We start from the raw sequence: 11,609 nt of genomic DNA on the forward strand, positions 1-11,609 counted from the left end.
TACAGATATGAACCTGAAAATGTGTTAGAAAATGCCCACTTTAAACTCTACTGGAACAGAAGTATACTTACTGACAAAACAACTCCGCATAACCGACCAGATCTAACATTCACCATAAAAGAGAGGGCATTAACTTACCTTATAGATGTCGGGATTCCTAACACCCATAATCTGCAGTCTACATGGAGTGAGAAGTTAAGTAAATATACCGCACTAGCTGAACAAGTTAAAAGTTTATGGAAGCAAAACGAAGTGAATATCGTACCCATTATAATTTCATCAACGGGCGTAATACCAAAGGCTCTCCACCATAGTTTAAAAAAGTTAGATCTTCCACCGTTACTCTATATACAACTCCAGAAGGCTGTCGTTCTTCAAACAACAGCAATAGTAAGACGACACCTCAATCTTTAACAAACCAATAGAGTGTTAGAAACTTGCATCACCGCCGTTTCTTACATATTATACCGTACAAAAATACGTGCGCAAACGAATAATAATAATAAGATTTTGAACGTAGACGCTAGAGGGCGCTTTCTTACAATTTAACAAACATTGCGCGTTTTTTCAAAAAAAATAAATACGATAGTATGTGCTATTTTAGCTGGTAGTAAAGAGTAGTAAAAGCTTAAAAAGTCAGCGAAAACCGCATCTTGATATCTTCTTTCAAACCGAAGATATTAGCAAAATTATAATAAATACCAAAAAAATAAGCCCTTAATTACCTTATTTTTACAATACAGTATCAGTGGCACTCTTGATTAGGCCCATTCTAACAAAAAAATAAGATAGAAACAGTTAGTGTTTATTTTAAAATCGACGAAATACCAGAATACCATAATACCAGATGAATTAATATCTAATAATTAAGATATTAATAATAGTAAATAAGAAACGATGATTCAGTGAAGTCATGGTAGGCTTTGGAAAAAAGTTGCTTTTCGCGTAATAGTATAAACGTCAAATTGTTGTTAGATCAACATTTTGATAGTCTTAGCAGCGTCTTTTAATCTTTTAAATGCTTTTTCAAAATGCCTTTATTATTTGAAATAGGTAGTTGAAATTGTTGGCATTTTGAAAAAGCAATCAAAAGATCAAAAACGCTGCTAAGACTATCAAAATGTTGATCTAATAACAATTTGACGTTTATACTATTACGTCAAAAGCAACTTTTTTCCAAAGCCTACCATGACTTCACTGAATCATCGTTTCTTGTTCACTTAATATCTTAATTATTAGATATTAATACATCTGATATTATGATATTCTAGTATATCGTCGATTTTAAAATAAAATAACTGTTTCTATCTTATTTTTAGGTAAGAATGGGCATAATCAAGAGGGCTACTGATACTGTGTTGTAAAAGTAAGGTAATTAAGGGCTTATTTTTTGGTATTTATTATAATTTTGCGTAATTTTGCTAATATCCTCGGTTTGAAAGAAGATGTCAAGATCCGGTTTTCGCTGACTTTTTAATCTTTTACTACTCTTTACTATCCGCTAAAATTACATAATTTACTTAATTTTTTTGAAAAAACGCGCAATGTTTGTTAAATTGTAAGACAGCGCCCCCTAGTGTCTACGTTCAAAAGCTTATTATTATTGTTTATATGGTACAATATAGAGTAAGAAACGCTCTTTTAAACGAGCGCTCGCTTGTTGGATTCCGATCATCCAGTCCAGAGTTATTAATATTCAAATAAAAATAGATCTAACCTTCACCCACCACTTTATTTTGGTAGATAGGGAAAAATGGCTCTAACAAAAAATATTCAAAATTTACTGAAGATTATGAAGCTGTTACTTATAGTACACCTTGTCTAGGCAAAATTGTGTAAAAACTCCATTTTATTATTTTTTTGTTGCAGTTGCGTCCCCTAGCGGTCGTTCTACAAACTTGAAAATAATTTCCGGCAATTTCCTATAGCCTCTTTAGTTATAAATATTTTTTTCCGCAGCCGCTACGGCTAATATTTTCCGAGATACAGCCGAGAGCTATTCTTAGTGGGACACCCTGTACTAGTAGATGATAAGACATTGACAAAGTTCTATATGGAAGGTTCAGCCACCAAGTTATTAGACCGGTGGAAGATACGTATGAAATATGTAACCTAGAGATCAAAGGGAAACCACAATAGCTCTGAAAAGGTCGCAGCAGAATAAGCATAACTAATTTAAAGGCTTACCTCACACAGTCATCTGGATAGGCTGTACAGTCCACGACACATCTGAACCTTTGCCAGTGCATCCAGCCCATAGGTGGAGTTAAAGCCAGACCATTGTTTAGTGCTTGTGTTTGTAAAACGGTAGCTAATAATATAAACGATGCAGTGAAGTACGTAGTAGAAATCATTCTGAAATAATAACATTGTTTTCATTTTATTTTTTAAAGTACCTATACAGGGTCCGGCAATAGTGCGTCGGGCATCTGTAGCTCCTAGAATATAAAAAATTTGAGAATTTTGTTTAAGTGCAAACCTAAAGTATGAACCAGGATGTATTTCAGGAAAATATTTTAACTTCTATAGGGTGGCTCAAAAAAGTGTGAGTGGACCTGGATGATTTTTTTTAAATGGAACACCCTGTATATTATTGCATTTTTGGCTTCCTTTTAGATCACTTTACATAACCCTATGATATGAATAAATATATTTCGATAGTTTCAGAGATATTAAAAAATAAATCAAAAATATATATTTTTCAGTCCTCCTTAAAAAAAATTATTAAAAATTCAAGAACTGTTCTTAAATCAAAACTATATTAGGTACTTATTTTAGATGATCTGTTCTTACTTTGCTATAAATATGGTAATCGTAAATCATATAGGATGTTCAATATTCTACGCCAAACTTTCTAAAATATAAAATATTTTTTCTTCGTTACCTTAAATGGAACACCCTGTATATTATTCTTTTAATAGATGGAGAGTTAAAAAATGAACATTTTTTGTATTTAGAGTATTTTAAAATTTTTAACAGTTTTGCAGATACACGCAGTATTATTTCATATGGCGCTTTCAATAAAATACGAGAGAAAAATCATTGGGTGGCTTTGATAAAAATTTACTGTGGAAAATGGCATATGAAATATAAAACCGCAAATAACTGCGAAGCCGTTAAACATTTTGAAATACTCTAAATACAAAAAATGTTTATTTTTTAATTCCCCGTCTATTGAAAAAATAATATACAGGGTGTTCCATTTAAAAAAACTAAGAAAAATTGTTTTATATTTTAGAAAGTTTGGCGTAGAATTTTGAACATCCTGTATAATTTACGATTTTCATATTTATAGCAAAGTAAGTACTGACCATCTAAAGTAAATACCTAATATAGTTTTGATTTCAGAACAGTTCTTGTATTTTTAATATTTTTTTTAAGAAGGGCTGAAAAATATATATTTTTGAATTATTTTTTAATATATCTGAATCTATCGAAATGTATTTATTCATATCTTAGGGATACGTAAAGTGATCTGAAAGGAAGCCAAAAATGGAATAATATACAGGGTGTTCCATTTAAAAAAAATCATGCAGGTCCACTCACACTTTTTGAGCCACTCTATAGATGTTGAAATTTTTTCCTGAAATACAACCTGATACATACTTTAGGTTTGCACTTAAACAAAATTCTCAAGTTTTTTATTCTAGGAGCTATAGATGCCCAACGCACTATTGCCGGACCCTGTATAATAATCAAAATGAATGTAGTACATCCTTTAATGCAAAATTCTCATGAAAAATGTAAGTACTAGAAGGACTCTTTTACAAAAAAAAAGAGTCGTTGGTGAAGTTTCCCACGAGAGATGGCACATGTTTTTTGAAACACCCTGTATAATATATTTATTGGTATATTGTAAATTTAAATTATTGTAAATATTATATCACATTTTTTTCTCTAAGTTCTCAATAACCAGTGTTTTACACTGTTTAAATAACTATGTAGATTTAGTTCAATTTTATGTGTATTTTCAAAAAAACCCAAATCTTATACAAACCGGAATAACCGTTCTTAAAATACAGAGTGGTCCGAACCACTCTGCAGTTAAAAATTATTAAAAAAAGTTTCGGAGATAGAGGGTGTATAATTTTCATTTTGATTTCGATTTTTTCCAAATAATTTCTGAACTAACGTCAATATTTGGATGAAAATTGGTATCCAGGAGTTTTTTGACGTAAAATAATTGATTTTGATGCCAATATGACTCCTACTTGTAGAGGGGGCCACCCAAGGATACTATAGAGATAAGGATAGTTCGATTCCTATCTTCCTGTACTGTCAGTTTTTTTACGTTATCTAGAGACCGAGTTGAAGTTCGCGCTAAAGATTTTAGACAGTGACAGTTATTTTTGCGTTTGACGGAGGAGCGCACAGTGCGGCGGAAGATAAATCTAGCGGGACAAAATCATTTGGTTAGAAATAAGCAAAAAATTTACTGATAAGAATAAATAGTAGACATTCCAATTGTTATAAAAATGCATGAATTATTTTTTGGTGTATATATTCTTTCTATTTCGATACATTTTTATCAACCAAATTTGATAGTTTTCTGCTCAGCAAGGCAGAGGTCATACGAAAACAAAATATTTAAAAGTGCTTATACATTTTATTCCAAAGCCAAATTATATTGAAGATTGTCAAAGGTATGTACTTCTCTACTGTAGGTATATTATTTGTTAAAATCCTTCGTGCCTTAATTCTGCAAATATCAAACTTTCACTTTTTTCAAATATTGATATATTGAATGATGTAGATCTTTTGAGTTACTAATAGCACAGAATATCTAGCTACGCAACAGAAAAATACTCGAAATGAAAGAGCTAAAATTGCACAAATAGAATACTAGATGGCGCGACAATATCATAATCAGAATATAATTAGAAATTTTGAACTTTCGGTTTTGGATCGACGGCTCGTCGACGGCCTTATAGCTCGGCTAAATATGCACAGTTGCCAGATTCAAAAAGACGTGAATTGGCATCCCATTCTTTTTATTGTGTATAATGCAGTATGTGTTTCTTTCTATTCTTCTTTTCTTGTCAAATACACTTATATTAATTATTCCTTTGGCTATTAAAATAGTTTTAAGTATATTATTACAAAACATATACATTTTTAATATACACTATACCTTATAATGTTAACTAAGAAAATACCTTTAATTACCTTTAAAATTAATAATATACAGGGCGATTGATAGTGATATTTATTAATGCTGGAACGTTAGTAATGAAATATAAGTTTAATAATAATGGAAATAATTTATTAAAATGCAGTACAAAAAATGTTAACTGACTAAAAATACTATAACAACAAATTTCTTCCGTTTGCCACGTTATTTATATAGACCTAGGTAGATTTTAAAAAGTGACACAGGTACAATTAATAATATATTAGTTCGGCATAAAAGTTGCTGTCACGACATCGAACAATAAATTAAAATTCGTAAAATAAATTAAAATTATTAATTAAACAAATCTTTATAAAGAAACGCAAGTATACCAAATTTGGGCCCAATCCAACTCCAGGAAATGATATCATAATAGTGTACTATATTATGGTACCACTCGATATACTTTAAGGTACCATAATATTGCAATGTCACCGAAGATCCGTAGTATACCAAATTTAAGAACAATCGAACGGCCATGAAATGGTATCGTAATATGGTACTATATTAAGGTACCACTTTATATACATCATAGTTCAATCATATTACAATGTAACCGAAGATACGTAGTATACTAAGTATGAGCCCAATCGAACGCCAGGAAATGGTATCGTAATATGGTACTATATTAAGATACCACTTTATATGCATCATAGTACCATCATATTACAATGTCACCGAAAATGCGTAGTATCCCAAGTTTAAGCCCAATCGAACGCCATGTATCGTAATATAGTACTATATTATGGTATCACTTGATATGCTTCTGAAAAAAACGGCGTCCAGTTGGCTGGAAAAGAACGATCGCTGACATTTCCCATATAAATTTACATATAAAATGACCGTGATATTCATTTCATAGCTATCTCTAACGCCGTTTTTTCCCGATTATACAATATGAACTTGGTATGAACACAATCGAACGTCAGGAAGTGGTATCATAATAGTAGAACAATACTTATTATATTGTCGCCGAATTACAATGAAAATTCAGGGTTCAATTATACAATCAAACGTCAGGAAGTGATTGTAGTTTAGCTCATAAGATCTATTTTAATATGTTTAAATGATGTAGCAAATTTGAAGGTAGGCTTTATCAGGAAGTATTACGATATGAATTACACAATGGCAACACTGCACAAAATTCTTTTAAATTTTGTTTGTAGAAAACTGTTTTCTTTTAAATTTATTGCCCTGTATTATGTAGTAGCGAAACTACCACATCAAAATATCTGATTTGGAGACAGACTTTTAAAGCCTGTCTCCTTTTGCTACCTACAGTTTTATACATGTAACGAGGCTTCTGTTGCGTAGCTAGATATTCTGTGCTAATAGTTACCAACACAGGTAGTCAGTCACAAGGAGTTCAAGCTTAACAGGTGAATACCCAAAAGTTTCATTTCAATCGGATAGTATAAAAACGAAACAAATACTCATTAAAGGGTTAATAGAAGAGCATTCAAAAGAAGAATTGGTTTTGCTAGTACTATGAGCTTTAGGGCTAGTGGTAGAAAGGAGTAAGGATGCTGCTGTAATTGAAAGGCACTGAGTTTGAAAAATGAATAGCTGCCCATACACGGAAAGGCCCGGCCTTCGGACTTGGCCTTGAGGCCGGGGCTTTCACCCAAATTACCATAGCGGAAATATATCCGCGGACTTTGCCTTTAACGCAAACCTATGGTATTTTGGGTTAAAGGCCCGGACCCAAGGCCAAGTCCGAAGGCCGGGCCTCTCCGTGTGTGGGCAGCTAATGAATGACATCAATAGTCAGTTCGGCAATTTTCCTCAAGAGAAAAACATCCAAATGATGTTCTAGTTAAATAAAGCATGACGATATGCTAAAGCCTTATTTTTTACTTTCTGATAATTTATAATAAAACTAAATGATTATTACTAGTTTTAATAAAAGTTTAAAAAATTGTCTTAGATACTTACTATATATGAATTTACAATTACCGAGTATTAAAATTAAAATATCTTATTTATTATTTTCAAAATAAAATAGAATTTTTTAAAATAAAATATACAGGGTGTCACAAGATTACAAAGTAATTAAAAAATAACTGCTAAAGAGTTTTTGTAAGTATTTCACGTGATATCATAATTTTATGTATTTGGCAATAATTATTTACAGTACGGTTTTTGTGTGACATGTACGAATAATATCATAGTTTTATTATCTTGTATTTATTTATTTATTTATTAATAAAGTTGTTAATAAATAAATAAATTTAACCATAATATGGTTGCTATATGTATATTAAAGCATTTGCTACGTTCTTAGATTTTAAGTCCCAAACATCGCTCCTGAGATTTTGTCCCGCTAGAATAACCATCCACAACACTGTGGAGCGCTGGTCCCTGCGTGACGTAAGCATCCACGGTGAGAGACTACGATAGCGGCGATTTGACGCGATCGAACAGTCCTTTAGAATATACAGGTTGTTAACTGGACAGTTACTTATAGGGGAACAGAATGGCATTACTGCCTATTGAGAACGCATGCACTTATAGGGTTTTCTGCCGACTCGTCCCGTCGCGTCATCAACGAGCGGGCCGAGGTTGCCATATTTCAACCATACAGCTCTTTCCGCGAGTAATAAACGAATTAACAACCTGTATACAGTCCTTGGGGGCCACCTACATTTTTAACTGATTTGAAAAGTAGTAAATTTTTGTCCGTACCTGTATAAAACTACTGAGTAAAAAATATACATTTACTACGTTTTTTACGTAACAAAATCTATTGGTAAAAATTGCTACGAGTAATGGTTCTCGAGATATTTTGAATCGAAATTATCGATACCTGTCATCATTGACTTAAATTAAACATGTTGACTATATAGTTAGAATGAAATCAGAAATTTGAAATGTTTTGTGCCAAAAGTTCAACAGAAACTGTTTTAAAAATAGCTATCTACTCAATATGTTTATTAGCCGACCATACCAACAGGTATGGTAGGCTATTACGATCGGCAAAAAAAGTTTTTTTAATTTCACTCAAAATGAGTTATTTGGGTCATAAATGACCTAAATACAAAATATTTTCATGATGTCTGTCTGTCTGTCTGTCCGTCTGTAACACGATAATTCAAAAACCGCTAAACCGATTTTAACCAAATTTGACACAAAAATACTGTGGCACCCGAGAATCTGGCCATTAGTTTTTGGTGGGGGTGGGGGGTTGGTAAGGGGGTATGAGAGGGGGTTAAAAATTTTAAAAAATCGTAACTTCAAAATTACAGTAGCCAGCGAAACGCGGTTTTCAATTTAAAATTAGGAATAATATTTGCAACAAAATTTGTAATAATATCAAAATCAGACGCAGTTTTTGAGATAAAAAAAAATATCAAGTATGGGCGGATAAACGTGCCTCCCGGCGCCATTTTTTTTGTCAATAATGACATGTATTGACTATTTCTATTCTAAATATCTTGATAACAGCTGCTCACAACGATTTTTACCAAGAGACATTTTACATAAAAAATCACAAAAAAATGTATATTTTTTTCACGCAGTAGCTTTATACAGGTACAGACGAAAAGATATTACTCTTCAAAACAGTTAAAACACATGTAGGTGGCGCTCCCTACAAATAGAACTCATATCGACATCAAAATGTCTTCTCTTCAATATTTTCATCCAAATATTGATGTTACTTCAGGAATTATTTGGAAAAAATCTAAATAAAAATGGAACTTCTACACCCTGTCTCTCCAAAACTAAGCATTTTAGAACATACATATACGAACTTTTTTTATTTATTTTTTATCTGGAAAATATGCTGCCAAAGCTTCCGGAATACTGTTTGGACCACCCTGTATATTAAAAAATATGTTTATTTTTTAAAAGTTTGACGTTACTTTAGCGGACAAATGAAGTACTTTTGTATAGAGATTTACTTTGATTCCAAAAATACTTAGTAGTTCAATGTTCGCGGAATATTGAGACATCTTATATTAAAGAAGTATGCAAGTTTGAGGGGTGCTCTTACTATTTTAGTTTCATTTAATATTAAAATACTTAGAATCACGACAATAAAAAAATCAGTTTGTTTACTTACCTTAAACAACAGATATTGTTAGAACAGAACATTTACTGTTAAATATGTAATATTAAACGCTACGTTATCTCAACAAAACTGCATCGTACTCAGCTGGACAACTACTGATACCGTGTAATTATCGTTAAATTATTTTTCAAATGCCCCCGGGCCTTGATAAGAGTTCAAGAAACGAACGATTAGCCGCAGAATCGCTTGGTCAAGCTGTGGTCAAGCTTCGAAGACACACTTCACATGAATAATTTATTGAGATATCTTTCGAAACTTGAAGAATATAAAAAAGGCCATTTGTTTATAGCGGTGTAAATTTACCGTTAAACGACATTGTTATTATAATTATGTTATTGATACTTTTGACCAAGAGTTTATATATATTTTAATTATTTATAAAATCTCTGTAAATCCAATGCGAGTTTATGTTTAATAAGTAAATATGGTCAGTTATACAGGGTGAGTTTCCTACGATGTTCTCTATGGGTATCTCGGAAACTACTGGAGATAGAGAGTCGGCTAAATGGGGAAAGAATTGCAGTTTTGTGGGGTCATAAATATGCGCCTTTCAGATTTTTGAAAAAGTTCATGGCTTTCTAGATATTTCGAAAAACACAAATTTCGGCTATTTTAAAAGTTGTCCCTAATTCCATTATAAGCTATTTTAGACAAAAAGTTTTCAGATAAAAGTTTTAAATAATCACATCCTTAATGAGATTGTGTCCTCATTCTGCACGTTTTTTTCTAAAGCCTGTCATATTTGACATATGACACAAACATATGTTTTTTTTAATTAGAAACCATAGTAGGTCATGACTTTATAAAAAGCGCCATTTTTTAAGCTTTTCAGCGATATAAGCTATAATATGTTTTCTTCGAAAAATTATCGAGTTATAGCTAATTCTTAAAATTTTTAAATAATTTCACTTAATTTGTGTCTTTGCTCCCATAAATGTGAAGCTGCCACATCCAAACTTTGTAAATTAAAGTAAACAAAAATTGTAAATATGAATTTTTCAAATGAAGAAAAGCGTGTAAGATTATTGGTTCAACTTTTCTTGACCATACATTTTCGAGGATACGTTGACCGGTGAATGTTATGTGTTTTAGAGAACGATTTTCAAGACTTGTTAGAAAAGTCAAATTTAGTTATAGCCAATTCTTATCTTTCTTGACTAATTTCACTTAGATTGCATGGTATTCTTATTCTGTTATGATTTGTAACTTAAAAAAAGTCAGAATATATTACTAAACGGTTCTTTAGAATTTACATTACACAAACTAAAACTTAAAAAAATAATATCACTGCAGTCACTGCATACACTTTAAGTTATTTTAGAAAATGTTCAAAAAATCCGCCATTGTTTTGAGTTACGTCTTTTTAAAACTGAATTATTACCTATTCTCACAGAAGGACCGGTCGACTTAATTAAACTTCTCTCGTACCGCCACTTCGAGTGCCTCTCTTAATTCTTAAGTTCTTTTGTAAACCTTATTGTTAACCATACCGCATAAAAAAATCTAAAATGGATAGGTCAGGTGATCGAGGAGGCTCATTCAATTAGTCCACCTCTTCCTATTCCTGAGTTTGTTTTCTTATGATATAAATAATTTTTAACATTTCTCTCATTATGGGGGGGGCATAATGAATGACACAATCTCATTAAGGATATGTGATTATCTCGAACTGTTATCTGAAAACTTTTTGTCTAAAATAGCTTATAATAGAATTAGGGACAATTTTGAAAATAGCCGAAATTTATGTTTTTCGAAATATCTAGTAAGCCATGAACTTTTTCAAAAATCTGAAAGGCGCATATTTATGACCCCACAAAACTGCAACTCTTTCCCCATTTAACCGACTCTCTATCTCCAGTAGTTTTCGATATACCCATAGAGAACATCGTAGGAAACTCACCCTGTATACGATATACGATCTTTGACAAAAAAATTCTAATACCGGCCTTAGGCCACTATATTACACTATCAAATTTCTTTCAAAGATCTTTTATGAAATATATTTGATAAAAAGTTTGACAGTAGGTATTTTATAAAAATACTAGCGTGTAGCAGCGACTTTGTTCGCGTCGAATTAATCATTTGTAATGGAGATGATAAAGCAAAGCAAGAATTTCCCTTAACATACAAACTGGATAAAATTTTCTCACATTTATGTCAGCATGAGAAATAACAATATGGCGATATTATTATATAACTTGGTAATATTTGAGGGGTAGTTTCATCTCGTTGGAATTTGACTTTCGAAAAATCCGTTTGCCAAAAATAAGCTTTTACGTCAAGCAGTTTAAGCAGAATCGTGGTTAAGAAATTACCCAACTTTTTGGAACACCCTGTATGATTTTTTAAAAAATTTCAAAATATGTA

The 11,609-nt window shown here is 31.7% G+C and overlaps 1 protein-coding gene across 1 annotated transcript in view; it reads right to left on the minus strand.

Annotated features, from left to right (window-relative positions):
* Window positions 1–9,450, minus strand: part of LOC115876495 (alpha-N-acetylgalactosaminidase-like) — a 53,708-nt gene extending 44,258 nt beyond the window's left edge. The window contains exons 1-2 of the mRNA XM_030892294.1: window positions 9,234–9,450; window positions 2,188–2,355 (exon numbers count right to left, since the gene is read on the minus strand). Coding sequence (XP_030748154.1) covers window positions 2,188–2,355; window positions 9,234–9,265 — 200 coding nt within the window. The 5' untranslated portion in view covers window positions 9,266–9,450. The remainder of the gene's footprint in view (window positions 1–2,187; window positions 2,356–9,233) is intronic.
* Between the last annotated feature and the right edge of the window lie 2,159 nt (window positions 9,451–11,609).

This window comes from Sitophilus oryzae, unplaced genomic scaffold (genome assembly GCF_002938485.1).
Source record: "Sitophilus oryzae breed Bouriz unplaced genomic scaffold, Soryzae_2.0 scaffold_1436_pilon_pilon, whole genome shotgun sequence".
Lineage (NCBI taxonomy): Eukaryota > Metazoa > Arthropoda > Insecta > Coleoptera > Curculionidae > Sitophilus > Sitophilus oryzae.